The sequence below is a fragment of the Nycticebus coucang genome, chromosome 21 (genome assembly GCF_027406575.1).
Source record: "Nycticebus coucang isolate mNycCou1 chromosome 21, mNycCou1.pri, whole genome shotgun sequence".
Classification (NCBI taxonomy): Eukaryota; Metazoa; Chordata; class Mammalia; order Primates; family Lorisidae; genus Nycticebus; species Nycticebus coucang.
The window spans coordinates 33,216,883-33,235,689 of NC_069800.1; the positions used below are offsets into that span (position 1 = coordinate 33,216,883).

An 18,807-nucleotide genomic window follows, 5' to 3' on the forward strand; every position below is an offset into this window, starting at 1 on the left:
CAGCTCAGGTGTATGTGGCCAACGCCTTAGCTGCTTGAGCCACAGGCACTGAGCCAATACATTTTACATATTAATAGCCAGATGTCATTCACAGAGCTTTAGGGCTATTCAAAAATCTGTTACCAGGCTGATCAAAAATAGGTATAGACAGAAACTGGGATCAGAACAAATTTCTCATGTGCCTCAAACTGGCTTTGAAGGCAACTAGGAAAACCTTTAGCTTTATTAGAATTAGTGCATGGCCTTGCCCAAGTTTACATTAATATAATACTTTAGTGTTTGTGAAGTCTGATTTAATCTTTAAAATAATCTCATCTAGTTTCAGGACTAGATTACAGAAGAACTGAGACTCGGAAAGATTAAGTTCCTAGCCCCGTGAGGTCACAAAGTCTTTTAAAGCCCAAATCTAGTAAAACTGCCACCACACTGCACTGTATCTCAAGAGGTTCCCCTAAGATGATTCTGCTAATGACAGGAAGGTCCTGGGTGATCTGTCTCCATCCCACTGCAGAATCTCTGCCAACAGGGGAGCCAGGACAGAATCATGCTGTGCCATCTTTAAAAAGAGACTGGAACATGAAGACAGGTGGCATAGAATGCAGTCCCCCACAACTGCGTGCGCCAGTCAGACTCCATTTCTCTTAGTAAAAAGCTGACACAGATCAACCTAGGACAGAGCTGTCAGCTCTGCATGGTCAGAGTTAATGCCACAAAACTTTAACCAAAACATTCCTCAATGGCTATTTGACAGACATACAAAAATAATCCTCAATGGCTATTTGACAGACATACAAAAATAATCCAGACATGACAACTGGTGAACCACTCACTCACGCATACCTGTTAGATAGAGAGTAAAGGAAATGAACCGGTGGTATTTACTAAGGATCCGCAAAGGCTCCTCTCTCTGGACCAGGGTGAAGAAGTAATCTGTCACTGTCTCACCGTAGAAGAAATAGTTCACACACAGTAGAAAGTACCTATAAACAAAGATAGGTCAGTGCCACAGGGAACACACCCACCTCTCCTTCACAGTGAGGCAGTCCGACAGCCCTGAGGAGAGGACAGCCAGCTGCAGACCTCCCCACCTGCAAGACCCCCAGAGCAGCTTGCAGAGGGACAAGCAAACATCAGGGTTTCCTGCTGTCTGGTGACACTGTAGGTGAGATGTTTACCCAGAAATTAGTGGCAGCTTTGAATACTCTCCATTCAGCACAAACTTAGGATTCAGTTTTTGTCCTTGTGTAACATTTCTTTACCTAAGGCCACCCGAACCATAAGAAGACCCCCCAAAAAACATACCTCATCCTGCCTCCCAGTCTTATTTCCACCCTTTCACAGGAACCCTCCACTCCTATCAAAACCGCTTATTCCAGCCTGCCTCCTAGCTGTTTTGCTGCTGCCTTTTTCCTGCCTGGAATGTTGTCTTCACTTCTCATTTTTTTCATTTGTTGCTCAAATCATTTACTTCATAAAATCTTCTATCACCTAACACGATATGTGCCTCTCCCTGTATTGCCTTCTTTTTTTTTTTTTTTTGAGACACAGTCTTACTGTCACCCTGGGTTGAGTGGTGTGGTGTCATTGCTCACAGCAACCTCAAACTCTTGGACTCCAGAGATTCTGTTGCCTTAGCCTCCCGAGTAGCTGGGACTACGTGTGCCTTCCACAACATAGGCTAATTTTTCCATTTTTAGTAGAGACAGGGTGTCACTCTGGCTCAGACTGGTCTTGAACTCCAAAGCTCAAGCAATCCACCTGCCTCGGCCTCCCAGGAATGCTGGGATTACAGGCGTGAGCCACCACGCCCAGCTCCCTGCATTTATTCCTATGGCAAGTAGCCTGCTCCTTTCACTAATTATGCTTTATTTCAGAGCATCTCCTGTCTGAAGCCTGGCTCCGACACGGAAGCCATTCCCCAGCATTAACACTTTACTTTTTTACATCCTCTCTCTTCACCTAGCCTTCCCTGAGGGGGGGGGGACACTATAGCTTGTAGCCCTTTACAGCCACCTGCATGGTGAGTATGAGGTCACACAGCCACCACAGCCAAACCCTAAGCAAGGATCCTGAGACAGGGAAGAGAGTAGAGGGCTTCTCCTTTCCATTTTTTTTTTTTTTAATTGTAAAGTTCAAAAACTCACATATTGGATTTATTTTCTATTACAAAGAAAAAAATTCCTTTGGAAAGTGACCAAAGCCAGTGGTCAGGCCTCCTGACTATGTTAACAAAACTCAAAACATTCTTTCCAACTAGTGAAAACCCACAAAAGAGCCCTACCTCTTAACCCAGGCTACAGTCACAGGTCCACCTGGTGGCTGGGAGGCAACCTGTGCTGCTAAGTGATAGGGAAGCACCTCAGGAAGGAGATGCCAACCTAAATCTGAGCAAGTCAGCTCTCCTGACCATGACCAAGTTGCTAGGCACAAAATATTACTCTCTGGCCCACTGAGTCACAGACTCAATTCCTGTGTCCCTGCATGTGGGGTGAGAAGGTCCATATTTGCTACAGGTCTTCTTGGCACTGTGCAGTACCCTGCTTAAATGTAATGACCTGGGAATACTCTTGCCAATAAAGCTGAGTCTCAGACCAGGAGGGGTCTCAGACATCATCTGCACTACAGGTTTTTGTTTTGCTTTAAGGCGGCCAAGCCCTTTCCAAGGAGGAGAAAGCAGAGTTTATTGGAGAAGCCCAGATCCTGCACATTCAGTCTCACTCCTGCCCACTCTGGCACCCAAGGCACATCCAAGGAACCAGGGCTCCTACACTACAGTTTGGAAACTAGTAAGGCTCAACCATCTGTTTTAGAGATGAAGAAACCAGGTTCCCCAGTTAGCAATACCAGAACCTGACAACTCCCAGGCTACTCTAGTGGGATGCTGGGCTACTACAGCATGAAAAATGCACTGATCTAGAAAAGGGGGCCACTGTGCAAAGCCTAAGGAACCCAGAAACCAAGAAAAACACAGCGATAGATGCAGCTGATCTGGTTTCTTCTGAGGAAGATTCCAGATCCTTAGTAACTACTAAAGACTCCTCAAAGGGCAGTCACACAGTGTACAGATGAAATAGTCTCAAAAGTGCTGGGCAAGTCTGTGGCCATCACTCCACCTCCTACCCACCATCACAGTATACACCTACCACAAAACACATACAACACATACTCAAATCTGTTAAGGGTCCCTATGGGACTGGAGGGCTTACCAGCTGAGGGTCCTGAACCAGGGCAAGTCATAGGAGTGGTAGACGTTGTAGCCAATAGTGATGATCTCATGGAAACACTTAATCTGAACACACATCACCTGTAGACAAGAGTATTAGAATACTCATTGATTCCCTAATTCTGTTTTTATCCTTTTTTCTTTTTTGTTAAAGACACAGAGTCTTGGCATGTTGCCCAAGCTAGTCTGAAACTCCTAGGCTCAAGTGATCCTCCCGCCTCAGCTTCCCAGAGTGCTGGGATTACAGGATGAGCCACTGTGCATGGCTGATCACCCAACTTTTTTTTTTTTTTGCAGTTTTTGGCCAGGGCTGGGTTTGAACCCGCCACCTCTGGCATATGGGACCAGTGTCCTACTCCACTGAGCCACAGGCGCTGCCCGCCAACTCTTAATGATCTTTGGAAAGAGAAAACAACATGTCATGAGCCTTCAAGAAAAAATACCGTATTCAGGAAAAATATCAAGTCTACAGTAGTTCTGCTCACCTCTTCCTTGCTCTCTCATTTAAGTCACAGACGCATTCAATTTCTCACTCACAATAGCATGCACACCCTGATGTTTCAATTAACTTTTTGCTCTAGAACCTCCCAGGACTCAATCAATCTCTTCCCTTTGACTTTGAATACTTGGAAAGTGCCAACTGCTTTGCTCAGCACTCAGCTGTTGGTAATCTGACCCTGCCTATGACAGCAGGAAAACACAAAAGGCAGCTCTGTGGGCTGTGATTTCAAGACAGAACCTCAAGCTGTCACCCTGGGTAGAGTGCCATGGCATTACAGCTCACAGCAACCTCCAACTCCTGGGCTTTAGAGATTCTCTTGCCTCAGCTTCCCAAGTAGCTGGGACTACAGGCGCCCGCCACAACACCTGGCTATTTTTTGGTTGCAGCCATCATTGTTGTTTGGCGGGCCTGGGCTGGATTTGAACCTGCCAGCTCAGGTGTATGTGGCTGGTGCCTTAGCAGCTTGAGCCACAGGCGCCGAGCCTGGACTGTGATTTCTTAATGAAAGATCTAAGCCCATGAGGAATGCCTCACGAAAACAGGAAACAAAGCCAGGAGTCACACAAAGACATTGCCAGGGTCACAGTTTAATCAAACATTTGGAATAATAAAGTCAACTTTTTTTAACAAAATAGAGTCTCACTCTATGGCCCAGGCTAAAGTACCATAGTGTCAGTCTAGCTCTCAGCAACCTCAAACTCCTGGGCTCAAGTGATCCTCTTGCCTCAGCCTCCTGAGTGGCTAGTACTACAGGTGCCGCCACACGACCTGGCTAGTTTTTCTGTTTTTAGTAGAAATGGGGTCTCACTGTTGCTCAGGCTTGTCTCAAACTCTTGAGCTCAAGCAATTCTCCTGCCTCAACCTCCCAGAGTGCTAGGATTACAGATGTGAGCCATCAGGGGCGGCGTCTGTGGCTCAAAGGAATAGGGCGCCGGCCCCATATGCCGAAGATGGTGGGTTCAAGCCCAGCCCTGGCCAAAAACTGCAAAAAAAAAAGATTTTTCACAGATGTGAGCCATCATGCCCAGCCAATTAAGTCAATTTTCCATAAATAATTTATTTATTATTTACTGAGTCTCACTTTGTTGCCCAGGGTAGTGCCGTGGCTTCATAGCTCACAATTCAAACTCTTGGCGTGAGGAGTCCTATTGCCTCAGTCTCTCAAGCAGCTGGGACTACGGGCACCCACCATCACACCCAGCTAGTTTTTCTATTTTTAGTAGAGACAGGGGTCTCACTCTTGCTCGGGCTGGTCTTGAACTCCTCAGCTCAAGCAATCTACCCGCCTCAGCCTTCCAGAGTGCTAGTATTACAGGTATGAGCCACTGCACCTGGCCAATAAGGTCAAAAAAAAGAGAGTCTCACTTTATCACCCTCAGTAGAGTGCTGTGACATCACAGCTCACAGCAACCTCCAACTCCTGGGCTTAGGCAATTCTCTTGCCTCAGCTTCCCAAGTAGCCGGGACTACAGGTGCCTGCCCCAATGCCCAGCTATTTTTTTGTTGTTGTTGTTTTTGTTGCAGTTTGACCGGGGCCAGGTTCAAACCTGCCACCCTCGGTAAATGGGGCCAGCACCCCACCCACTGAGCCACAGGTGCCGCCCAATAAGGTCAATTTTTAAAATGGAGAAACATCTTTAAACAATTAGCCTATGCCAATGACCTTCCAGTGGGCTGCTAAAAAGTGAGAAGTCACAGATATATTCCATGGAATAAATGTGCTGCAAACCCCCATCAATTTCCACAACCAACCCGATACCTGGCACTTAAAACAACTGGTCCTGCAGGAAAACCTGAAGGCAAAACTAAAATAGCAAGTGATGACACTTACAATTATCATTAAAACCATTGGTCCCAGGTAAATGATGATGAAGAAAAATGCAATCATGGCCAAAGTCAGGATGCCTCTCACCCACCAGTTCTTCCATCTAGGTCAGAGATTAGGGAAAAGAGAAAACACCTGTTAAGAACCCAGAACGAACCAAAGCACAAACCCAAGTGGAATGGATCTTCCTGAGATTCTAGGGCCCTGAGTTCAGTTCTTTTCAAATTCACCTTGACAGAGGCACTAGCCACAGCTGGCAGAAGTAGTCACTCATGCCGATGCCTCACCTACAACCAAACTCAGTAAGTGTTCCAAGGCCTCCAGAAAGCCAAACTCCAAGGGAAATGTGCCCTCAGCTCCCGTATACTGGACATTTTCTATGGCTGACTCTATCTGAAGAAAAACTATGAATATTTTTCCTACAGTAGGATTCTGCATTATACTGCCCCTCATCATTATGGGGAAACAACAATAAGAATGATAGTATTAGCTACTATAAGTATGCACAAGGCCCTTTTATAAAGACTTTACATATATTAAGACCTTCAACCCTCAACACAACTCGCTTTTATATGTGAGGATTGGAGCCACAGGGCACGCAGCTGGCCAGTGGTGACACTGGGATTTGAATCTAGGATTCTGGCTGCAGAGTTCATGCCCTTAACCACTGCACAATACAGCCTCTCAAGGAACAGCTGAGAGGCACAGATAGCAACACTTGGACAGTGCTCTGGGGTCTTAACAATTTGTGTTTTTGATCTACTCAGATAGTTGCTGTTAGGGCCAAAAGTTTTAACCCTAGATTTCCCTAAGATGAGATGTTTCCTAATTCTTTCTAGAGAACTTAAAGAATTGTTCACAATAGACGCACATGGAGAGGAAAAACTACACTTTCAACTACCCTGTTTCCCCGAAAATAAGAAGACATCCTCTGAAAATAAGACCTACTTACAGGAAAGATAAGACATCCCCTGAAAATAAGATCTAGCACATCTTTGGGAGCACACCTTAAAATAAGACACTGTCTTATTTTCGGGAAAACAGGGTAGAAACCTGAATTCCTCCTCAGTGAAAAGCAGCCTACCTATCAGTCAAAAACCCAAGGACAATTTCCTGTCACTCACTGTGTCTGCCAACCTTGCCCACCCCCACCCCCATCCATGTTCTTCTTCCTCCTTGGAACAGTACTTCCCAGCCCAGCCTACAGCTCCCTTCCATGACAAGATCCTCCAGTCTGGATCACCCTCCCCTCCTTGTCAGCCATTGCTAAGCAGTAGACTGCACTCAGTGGAGCCCAGGCAGGGAAAGGCAGGGAGGCTAAGGCCAAGGCAAGTGAGGAGGCCTGCCCAGTACACGTAAACACGTAACAGAAGTGGGCTCACCACACGATACCACAGGCTCGCTGAGAGCTCTGGGGCTTGCACAGCACTTGGACTCCATACAAGGTCCCACAAGCACCTGCATCATTAGGCCCAGTTACCTTGAAGACAAGTTGGAAAGGGCCCTGTTGAGGACCTCTGGAGTATCGTCTGCAGGGGCTGGCGGGGGAGCAGGCTCCGTCCGGCTCTCACTATCCGATGCAGTCTCTGCATCTAACTTTGCTTCTAACTCTGACTCCTGTACAACAGAAACACAGGTGAGCACGTGTGCTGAGGAGACTATGGAGAAGCGTCTGCCTATCATGGGAGATCTGTGGGTGGAAAGTCCAAATATGGCCTGAGGATCTGACATAGGTGACGAGACTAAAAGCAATTTTGATCCCATTCTGACACATGCCAAGGGAACTGGCCACAATCGGCTGGAAGAGAGGTGTGCGTTCGCAGCACACAGGATCTGCTCACCTGGGAGGGTGGATCCAGAACAGAGAGAAAACAGCTGCTTTGTGTCCAAAGAACACAAAGGGAAAGCTGTGACTGATTTTACCAAGGGCCTACTACTGAGCCTGCCAGGGCAGCCGGTGACACTGACCAAGCTCCTCTAGGGGGAAGCCTGGCCAGGTGTGTGGGCTATTTTCCCCACAGACCAGTTAATGCTGACATAACCCAAAGCCCAGAGTATTGCTTCTGGGCTTAAAAGAGCAATCTTTAAGAGCCATAGTGGGTGTGGAAGACTCACCAGGCAGCCTACTCAAGTTAATGCCTGAGCCAGGATAGGTGCACCTCTGTCCTTTCCCTGCCGCCAGGCCCTGGGCAGCAACAGACCTGGCCGTTACAAGAGCTGCTGCCCAGGCCCCAGCCAAGAAGAAAACACCTCCAGGAACTTACTCTGCTCGAAGCCAGGCATCAGAGCCATGCCAGAGACAAGCTCTCTACCCAAAGTACCAAGGAGCAGTACCTATCTTGAACACTAGGAACCTCCCACTACTTGGGTCTTTTATTTCTTAGAATTTAGAAAAATTGCTGTGAGAAGAAGTGGAAGAGAAATCAAATCACTTACAATTACATAGAGTGACAACAATTAGCATTTGTACAGTTTGAAGAGCATTTCCCATGCCTGTAAGCTTAAGAGCATACTGGGATTGCGTTAATGTACACAGCTATGATTTAATAATAAATTTTAAAAAAAGAGCATAATGGGAGATAGGGAAGGAAGAGCCCTTTTCACAATAAGAAGCAGGGCCTCTGGGAAGTTAAATGTCTGGCCCGATGTATCACATTAACCTAGGCCTTCTGACTTCCCTGTGGACTAAGCAACATGTGGAATTGAGCACTGTTTCATATGTTCACTGGCCACTCAGAGATGTTCCTTGGGAAGTGTTTGTCAAATTATTATTTTTTTTTGAGACAGAGCCTCAAGCTGTTGCTGGGTAGAGTGCTGTAGCATCACAGCTCACAGCAACCTCCAACTCCTGGGCTCAAGCGATTCTCCTGCCTCCGCCTCCCAAGTAGCTGGGACTACAGGTGCCTGCCACAATGAGCATATTTTTTGGTTGCAGCCATCATTGTTGTTTAGTGAGCCCAGGCTGGATTCGAACCTGCCAGCTCAGGTGTATGTGGCTGGCACCTTAGCCACTTGAGCCACAGACCCTGAGCCTGTTTGTTAAATTATTGACCAGTTTTTCTACTGAGCATTCTGCCTTCCTTTTTACTGATCTGCAGGAGCCGTTATACATTCATATTTAAGTACTGTGTGTGGTGGATTCGTCCATGGGGATTTTTTGAGACAGAGTTTCAGTATGTCACCCTCATCAGAGTGCTGTGAAATCACAGCTCACAGCAACCTCAAACACCTGGGCCTAAGCGATTCTCCTGCCTCAGCCTCCCAAGTAGCTGGGACTACAGGCACCTGCCACAACACCAGGCTGTTTTTTTTTGTTGCAGTTGTCATTGTTGTTTTTAACAGGTCCAGGCCAGGTTCAAACCCACCAGCCTCTGTGTATGTGGCCGGTGCCTTAACCATTGAGCTATGAGCGCTGAGCCCACAATGGGGACCTTTTTGTAACTATCTCCCTGGCTGACTATAAGCTTCCTAAAGACATCCGTTCTTATTTATATCCCCAAGCCTGGCACAGTAAGCTAAATACTTACTAACATTTGGGAGTGGGGTGGGGGGGAGAGAGAAAAATTAGTTCTAAGTGTAGTAAAAAGAAACCCACACTCTGCCCTTTTGGAGACAGCTATTTCTAAATTAATTTACAACTGTGACAAGACCACAAAACAGAGGGCCTTCACTAGTGCAGACTGCTGATACAAAAGAGACAGCTGGCTTTGGTAAGGGGTCCATAATATGGCCTTGTCACTAGGGTCCAGGGAAACAGCCACAGCTTCTGACAATGAGGCACTGCTCCCCACTGCTACACCAGGGCCAGGCAGCTGTGGAGAAGTCACCCAAGTGCCTCTGTCCTCTGGTGTCCTCACCTTATAAAGGGGGCACAGGAAGGGCCCTTCTGACCTTCAGGGATCCCTTAAAGATATAACCAACCTCTCACTCAGGGTTGTGTCCTATTCTGTCACCCCAGAGATTATGATTAAACACAGGAACTCCTCCAGAACCACCCCTCTCCGCTTACAACAGCGGTTCTCAACCTGTGGGTCACAACCCACAGGAACTGTATTAAAGGGCCGCAGCATTAGGAAGGTTGAGAACCACTGGCTTAGACTAAACAAAGACGAGATGTTCAAAACAGCTCTCCCATCTTTAACACTGACACCCACCAGTAAGCCAGGTGATGCTGCTGCCCGATTATGTGGGCCTGGCACCCAAACCTCAGGGCTTCAAATGCAAGCACCTGGGCCCCACTGAGGCACTTCTGGAACATACAGAAGCCACAGGGATTGCACTCATGCACACATGCACAGAAGGCCCTACACAAGGCTATTTTTAACTTCTCCATCCTGTTGTCAAGGAGACCTACAAAGGCTGCTGGCTCCCCAGGCAGGCGAGGGCAAGAAGAGAACCTGGGCAGAGTCCTACAGGGGAGGGGTGGGCGGCTCCAGCTCTGCAGCTGAGTCTCCCAGGATCACCCATTGTTAAAAGCTGCTAGGGACTGTCAGCCAGACACACTGCACCCTACCATGTTGTTGGGCGTGGGTCCTCCCCCTCCCTGTAGGAGGGTGACATAAACAGAGGTGTCCCGAGGCACAAGACAGTAAAAGGGGGTAGAGAACTGTCGCAAAGAGCAAGGTCAGGGGTGACTAGGATGAACAACTAAGAAACGAAGTAAAAACTTTGAACAAACAAACCTGAAAGAGATTCACTTTCTAGCTCTTTCCCACCTTAAGTGTGTAACTTTAGGTTCCCTGGGCCTCCTCCTCAGGCCTACTGAAGCAGCAGCCTCAGAGCAGGAGACCAGCACCTGCACAGACCACCACTCTCCCACAGCTGACATAGGGCTGAGGGGCGTAAAAGGTAAATCCCAGGAGAGGGCCTCTACCCCAAGTGTGGATTTCACAGAGCACAGGCTGGGGGAACAGAAAGCTAAGAGAATCTGGAGGCCTGAGGCTCTTGGGCTCCTCCCTACCCCATGGACAAAGGCCTCTTGCTTGGAGAACCTGCTCGTACCTGGGTAAAGGAAGGGGAGTGCTGGCAGCAACAGCCACACAGAGCCCAGAAGGAGGCAGAGCCCTGGAACCCAAGTCCCTGCCCACAAGAAAGGTGGCGCATGCTGGACCAAGAACCACCTGCGCTGAACATGTTCATCCGTTTGCTCCTCTGGGGTGAGACAGGTGGGTGTCAAGGAAAAGTTTCTGCAGAAGGAGGCAGTAGCCCATCCAGGAAAGGGCCCCAGAATGGCTCTGACACTCATGCCACCCAGACAGGCCTCTACATCTCTTCACAGTGGGGCAAGGATTCCTCAGCTCACTCAGTGAAAGTCCCCAGCAAGGGTAAAGGGACTGCACAGCAACAGGAACCTGACTACACGGGGCAGGAGCACAAGAATCCCAAACACCCATCCCAGCGACCTGGGCACCTTCCCAAGGAGGGTAGGGTAGGAAGAACAGTGGCCTTCAGGCCTTGCTGGGGCCTGTGTGCTAACAAATTATCAGAGCTCAGTATCTGCCTCTCTTGCTTCCTCTTTCCACATGGGCAGCCCCAACTCAGATGTGTGAGGTGGTGTCTGGAGCACAAAGCATACCCGTTAGAGCTCCAGTCCCTGCTGGCGCTCTTTGAAGCAGCATGCATGCAACACAATCTGCTGAGGTGTGGGAGGAAATATTAGGACTTCTACTTATGCCAGTCTTACTTTCTTTCCTGTGTAGGCCTTCCAGTGGACTTACCAGTACACGTACATGTGACTCAGCTGGAGTGCTTGTCAAAACATCATATACATACGGACATGGTGATCTGCCAGCAGCTGTGGGCTACCTGTTCACCACTACACTAAGCAGCACCTGGGACCTAGCAGGCACCCAAAGATTGTTTGTAGTAATGGGCTAATTAATTCAATTTGACCTACCATGGGCCAAAGCATCCAGACAGCATTCACTCTGACTTCTAGCTCCCAAGCTGACACACACTCTGCCTGCCCTGCAGCAGGACCAGACTAGACTCCATTCCTGGCTCCCTCCCTGGGCAGTGGTGGGAGGGCCTACCTCTGGGACCGGGCAGCAGGAAAAGGTGCAAATGCCACATCAAACCCCCCTCTGCCTAGCTACCCCCTCCTTTTCCCTCTCCCAGAACAGAGGCTGAGCGGGCCAGACCTCCCAGATTCCCTCTCCACCACCGCCCATCCTCCCATAGTTCCTTAGCCATTTCCCAAGGGCGTTGTGGTGCCAGTGTAAACAGGAAACAAGTGTTGCTTTTAAAGAAAGGGAGGGAAAAGCGCCGTCTGAGGTAGTGTTGCTTTTAAAGAAAGGGGGGGCTCCTTCTGAGCTCCATTTCCCTGGGTTTACTTTGACCCTGTAGGGCGGATTATTTGAAGTCTATTTTATCTGTGGTATTAGATTTCGGGAGAGGTATATATGACCTTTTTTCTTTGCACATCAGCTTTCATTAGTGTTTGTGAATTTAATGTGTGGTCCAAAACAACTCTTATTCTTCCAATGTGTGGTAGATAAGAAAAAAGGTTGGACATGCCTTGTTCTAGGGACGCAGTTAGGATGATAGACATATGAGTATCCCAGGCACCAAGAGCAGTCAGCATTTTTGGAGAAACTCATACTCAAAAAGCTTCCCCTACCAGCCTTCCAGGGCCCCTTCTCCCCTCCTGCAGCTGCCCAGGAATCTCCCTGCACCTAGCACCCACCTAGGACTGAACAGCACAGAGCCGTCCTTCAAATGAAGCAAGATGAAGGCAATGGGAGGGTCAGAGGAGCAGTGGGTGAGAGGGAAGTTGCTGTGGTCAAGGAACTGGCTCTGCCTGGGAGGGACCCAGCTCAGTATGGAACAGCACTTGCAGAGCTCATCTTCACTATCAACTCTCTGGGTGGAAAACCTGTTGTTTGGCTTGTACCCCGCCTCTTTCCACTCCTTCCTAATTCTCAGGATTTCCTGCAGGCCTGCTGAGCTCACAAAAGCTTCCTAGGCAGCATCCTTCTGAAGCTCCCCCTCGGTCATCAGCTTCAGGGCCCACCTTCCTACCTTCCTCTCAGGACTCCAAAGTGATACCCACAAGTGATGATGATCAGAGCTTAATCCCCAAAAATGTGGCAATACCACGGCTGGATAAAGCTCTTGGCACTGTGTCAGTTGGGCTCCAGGCAGGTGGACTCACACTGCCCCATACCCCATTTCTTTTCCAGATGCTGATTCAGATTTGTATTGCACTAAAGAAAATATATTAATATTCCCTTCGTATTTGCCTAAGAGGAGCTAAACCCTAGGAAAAGAAAAGAAGTGGTATCATCCATTAGGCTTTTCTTCTCATTTTCTTTCATCTTCAAGGAAATTTCATTAAAAGGTACAGTTCAAGTCTCCTTAGTAAAGTATCACAAGAATAGAAAAAAGCAAGTATCCAATGTACTCTGTACTAATATGAAGCCAGTAGATGATATAATACACACCCACAAAAGAGAAAAACTCAATTCAATTCAAATTGGGAGCACGCCAACCTCCCTCTTCTCTCCCCATTCCCCCATCTAACAAGTACAATGTAGGGGTACATGGCACACCTCCTAGAGGAGTGCAACTACAACAAGGACTTTACGTACTGAATGCAAACAATGTAATCTAATAGTTTGTAACCTCATTAATCTGAAATTTTTTTTTAAAGTGCAGTTCAATGCACTGGCGGGTTATATTTCCAACAATTCCATTCTTTCCATGGGCACTGCATTCAAATACACAAGTTTCTCTTACCGAGTAACTCCTGAACTTAAACTACTTTTTGCACTGTTTTATGTGCAAACCACAAGCCTTCTCCTGAGTAAAGTTATTAGTGCAACTCTAACCTTTCTGCTAAAGGCCACACTTGCCATCTTCTAAATCAAGCCCAAGGGCCAGCTACCAGGGCAATCAACTATCCCACTTACATGGACAGGTCCCTGGGAGAACTGCCAGAACATGGTGGTTCACGCCTATAATCCTAGCACTCTGGGAGGCAAGTGGATCGCCTGAACTCAGAAGTTCAAGACCAGCCTAAGCAAGAGCAAGATCAAGACCCCATCTCTACTAAAAATAGAAAAACTAGCTGGGCATTGTATTGGGCACCTGTACAGCCCCCCGGCTGTACTCCCAGCTACTGGGGAGGCTGAGGCAAGAGGATCACTTGATCCAAGAGTTTGAAGTTGATGTGAGCTAAGATGACACCCTGCACTTTACCCCAGGATGACAGAATAAGACTCTGTCCCCCAAAAAAAGAGAATCCTTAATATGAGCCAGAGACTTATGTGCCCCTCTCAATGAAAAAGCCAAGTGGGCTTTCATCTGAGTTCCTACTGAAAAAAAATAAGTTGAACACCCAAGAGACTGTAAGGAACTAGTCTATGTTTGGAGGTGGTCAACATAAGGAATTAGGCCTTAGTACGTGTGGTGGATGTCCAGTCTATGAAAAATCAGATCAATGTAGGGAGGTGGTCAACTGCGGAAATCAGATCAACATAAGGAGGTGGTCCATGTAGGGAGGTGGTCAACTGTGGAGGTTCTACTGCACATATGCCTATGTGAGTGTGTGTGTAGTGTTAGGTGTAACAAAGGAACATTTCTAGGACTATCTAATGTTCACTGCATTTGACAAGCTCAATTATCTGAACACAGTATGAAACAGAAGGGGAGCAAGTCTGAAACATCCCCTCAATAATGGAATCCACAGAAAATACATTCAGCTCTCCAGATGGACGCTTCACTTCCGGTACCTCTCGCAGTTAACTGCCCTCAGAGAAAGGACATGAAAGACCCGCATGTGGCAGATTCAGCTTTTTAAAAAACAACTCTGGTCCTGAACCACTTTGCTTCTGGACAAAGCTATTTAAAAAAGACCATGGGGGCCTTTGAGGAGGGTACCTCCTGGATGGTCATGGGCCCAGACAGGGTTCTTGATGGAGGAGCCATATCGAGAGACAGCCATGTGCTCACTGTGCCTTCCCTGCAACTCCTTAGACACTTGCTCCATTACCCTCCTCTGTCTCCACACCTCACCACAGCCCTACTTACAGCCACCAAAACAGGCTTGACAATAAATAACTTCTGACAGCTTGTCCAACCAAAGCACTTTCTACCCCACTCATGGCAAACCTTTGGGAAGAGATAACACCCACATCTCCCCTTTTCCCCAACTGTGCATCATTCCTCAAACCACAGCAGCCCAACTTCAGCCTCCCCTATTCCACTGTGGCAGCTCTCCCACATCAACAGTGACCTTGTCACTAACCCACTGGGATTCTCAGTCCTCACCTCATTCCATCTCTCAGCAGCTTTTGAAGCTATTATCAAAAAACACTCCTCATTGGCTTCCAAGAAGCACGTTCCCCTGGTTTGCCACCTGTCTCTCCAGCCAGGCCATCTCTAGCTGGCCTGCTCTTCTGCAGCTTCCTCTTCCTCAGCCAGCTCTTAAATTTGGCTCTGTTCTATGATCCACTCTCCCTGAGTGATCTCATTCATTCTTTGCCTCCTAATGTCTCTCCTAAAGCTGCAGACCCACATATCTAAATGCCTACTAGATATCTCCACAGATATCTGAAAGTCTCCATGTGTCCAAAACCAAATTCATCATCTCTTCCCACAAGCCTCTCCCATCTACTCTATCACCTATGCTAGGTACCTAGCAAATGGTACCCTTTCCCCTGAATTTTCAAGCGAGAAATGCAACAATCACCCTTGGTGGCCCCTCCCCTAGTGCATAGAGCTATCCATCACCACGCTTGGTAATGCTATCTCACAAACAGCTTTCAACTGCATCCACTCCTTCCTACCACCCATCACTCACTTAACTGAAGCCAACATTATTCCTCCTCTAAATGCAACAGCCTAATAGGCCACCTCACCTCCAGCCTAGAGTCCATTCCTACCTCCACTCTTAACACTGCACAAAGAGGATCTTCCCAAAAAGGAATTCTGGCTGTGTCACTCCCCTCCCCCTCCTGAAACTCTTCCAGAGCTCTCCAGTGCCTAGACAATAGGTCTAAACTTTTTTAAATGGCATACAAGCCCCTCTGGAATCATGGTCTTGTCTATTCTTCCAGCCCTCTCTCTCACAGCCTTTCTGAACTACAGTCAGTTCCTGGAACAGACTGTACTTTCTCACCTTCAGGCCTTTTGCTCCTGTGCTCCTACCAAGAATAGTCTGCAATAACCCTCTCCTAAGACCTACCTCTCTTCCAGTGAATTCTAACTAATCCTTTAAGAGACCCTTTTCTCTCTAAACCTTCCCCAACTGCCTGAGTATCCTGATGACACCCTGCATGGCTCCTCCTTGACACTACATGAAGACCATAATCTTGATCCTCCTTGAGGCCATAATTTCTGTGAGGGGGGTAGCCACGTCAGCTTCCCACCACTGTACCCCCAACACCTGGCCTGGCACGTAGAACAGGGAAGACAATAAGTAGGTTTCACCGTATCTGTGGAAGCAGCCACAGCCAATTAATCAGAGAGAATCCAGAGTTTGTCAAAGTGGCAGACACAGCTGCACTATATCTAGTTTAGGTCAGCAATTCAGTATGTTTTTGTACTCAACAGCACTATAAGAGGTTCTATAGGGCTGTAGCCAGTTGTCCCACTGTTCATCTCCTCTTCTTTCTTCAACATTCATGGCCAAATATATCCTAAGTGATATGGAGAGATTCCAAAAAAAAAGTACGGTATTTATATGTCTGAGAATGAGTTCATAAAAGGATGAGGAGGCTTTTAGGAATTCAAGGCTTTCTAATTCAAACACAATCCGTTATAATGGGTTCCAAACTCTGCACAACTGCCAATCCCACACATTAAATCAAGAATTTGTGTGACAAGGAATGAATGGGAATCCTTTCTCCCAATACCTACCTACCTTTGCCCATTAAAGGCCTCCCTCTGGAGTAGCTGCATCTGTTTACTAACAGAACAAACCTACAGCCATAATCTGAAACAGCAGCAGGAAATACCAATCACCATCACAAGACATTACTTAATTCAGTACAGAGACTATCAGAGACAAAAAACCCACCCAGGTCCCCAGAAGGCTCTGCCCACAGTTCTGTTCCGATGACATCACTTGTTTTCGTATTTTTCTTCCTGTGTTAGGGCAAAGACACCAAAAATTAAAAGCCCTGCTGGGATCTAATAGATCCTATTACCAGTTCCCTAGTCAGACAACTCTATTTAGTATTTAAGGCAAAATGAATCTTCAGCCTTACTAGGGGAGGAAGTGATTTTATTTTTCAGTTTATTAGAATAAGGCTCTTCCAAAGAGGGAATATGTCAAATATTGCCAAAAGATCTAAAAGATGAGAAAGAAAAACATTTTTGCAATCTCAAAACCAGGCTTATGTGGCGCTCCCTAAACCACCTGCTAGGAAGCCAAACCAGAATAGCTGAGGTTCCATACAGGTCTGAGTTCATGAACTTGTCCTAGGAAAAAGTGCTACGTATCTCATTGCTATATATCACCATAGTCACATTCAAAGTATTTCCCTTGGGAAGCTTTGCACCAGTGCCAACGTCTAGTCATCCTTCAAAGTAATTTTGGAACTCTTTCTAGAGTGGCTATCAGAGCTATTGTCATATTACCCTTGAGATCCTGAATGTCTTCAAAATGTCTTCCTTTCAAAATTTCCTTTATATTCAAGTAAAGAAAAAAGTCACTGGGGGATAGATTGGGTAGGGTGGGAATAGGGAGGGTGTTCCAGGCATTACTGGCTAAAACCTCCCTCACATACAAGGCCGTGTGAGCTAGTACATTGCCCTGATGCAAGAGCCATACCTTTCTCAGGCCAAGATTTTCAGTAAGATTTTCCTGTTTCCTGCTATGCTTCTCATAGTCAGCCGATGATTAGGATACACGATTTGATGAATTTTTGCTATGTTTCATCAATTCTGCTTGTTACGGGCCACCCTGACCTCTCCTCATCAGTGATGCTTTCTCTCTCTTCAGAAAAACATTTAATTTATTTGTACATTGCCGTTTTCTTCATGGCATTATCCCCATACATGTGGACTAACATGTCCCCCATTTCACTTCCACTCTTGCCAAGTTTAACAAGAAACATATCCCAAACCTTCCCAGTACTCCAGAGTCCCAAGCGAGGCCATCCTGACTGCACCTAACCAGGCGATGGCCACAACATCTGACTGGCCTCTCCCACACCATTCTAGAGCAACCAGAGGTCTTTAAAAAGCAAAACTCACTTCAGGCCTTTCCCCTGATTGCAACCTCCAGTAATGGCTCAGTTGATGTACAGAATGAGTCTCACCTGTGTCCCCCAGGGCCTCTCCCCAGGCACTCCAACCTCCTCTCTCTCCCCTCATACCTGCCACACTGGCCTTCCTGCCACCTCTCACAGCACCACTGCTGCCTACAGCGGCTTCCCTCCTAGCAGGCTGCTTTTCCCTGAGCTCTCTGGGTGGCCGCTCTTCCATGTCATTCCATCTAAGCTGAGCTGTCACCTCCTGTGTGAAGCCCTCCCTGTCACCTCCTGTGTGAAGCCCTCCATGCAAAAGATCCCATGGAGTCCAGGGTAAGGTGGTAGCTTTAATACCCACATCTAATTTCACTTCCTCCCAAACCGCACTAAGACTAGAGTAAAACAAAAATACACAAACCACAGGATGGGGCAAACAGGAGAGGTCACAAAGGCGACCACTTAGCAAACTAGAAAGCAGATGACTGAGTGGGAGTCAACAGGAGACAACTAGATCCTACACCAAGGGTAGGGAAATCAAAGCCGAACTTGTGGACTTTCAAAATGCTCAGGAATTGGGCATGAAATAAAGATTGGGTAAAAGCTGTTTGATAAGGAGTTAAATCCCCAGATGCCCTCCCTCACCCCTGCAAAGGATGGGAGGTTTATTCTCTGTTGAAATCTCACATTGGAACCTCTCCCATTATAATGAGATTCATCTCTGCCTATGAAGGCCAAGACCGCAGCCCTCTTCTCTCACTCAGAACCCCAAAGGCCAGGCCTCTTTCCTCTAAGAAACAGGAAGACTCTTCCCCCAGGATTCTGACCAGCCTAAAGATGTTAGGTGTTCCCTGACTAAATGCCCACCCCAGAGTGAGGGGCTTCTCTGTTCCTCACCATCATGTGCAGACAACCAAGGAGTATCAGATCTCTTAGAGAAGTTTCTAACTTAGAAGAGACTTAAGACAAATAAAAGCAAAAGCCTAGAGGAAACAGTTTACATAGGAGAAGAAAACTTAAAGAGAACAGGAATGCTCCTTAGAGACACTGCACCCATCAAGCA

The 18,807-nt window shown here is 47.2% G+C and overlaps 1 protein-coding gene across 3 annotated transcripts in view; it reads right to left on the reverse strand.

The window, feature by feature from the left end:
- The window catches only part of CDS2 (CDP-diacylglycerol synthase 2), a 103,376-nt gene that overhangs the window by 30,758 nt on the left and 53,811 nt on the right, over window positions 1-18,807 (reverse strand). Inside the window, exons 2-6 of one of the 3 annotated variants that reach the window (XM_053574857.1) lie at window positions 10,552-10,701; window positions 7,031-7,167; window positions 5,557-5,653; window positions 3,207-3,304; window positions 841-980 (exon numbers count right to left, since the gene is read on the reverse strand). In XM_053574857.1, coding sequence (XP_053430832.1) covers window positions 841-980; window positions 3,207-3,304; window positions 5,557-5,653; window positions 7,031-7,167; window positions 10,552-10,701 — 622 coding nt within the window. Of the gene's footprint in view, window positions 1-840; window positions 981-3,206; window positions 3,305-5,556; window positions 5,654-7,030; window positions 7,168-10,551; window positions 10,702-16,570; window positions 16,616-18,807 lie in introns of those variants that run through there. The other 2 variants (XM_053574859.1, XM_053574858.1) reach the window with 2 other exon arrangements.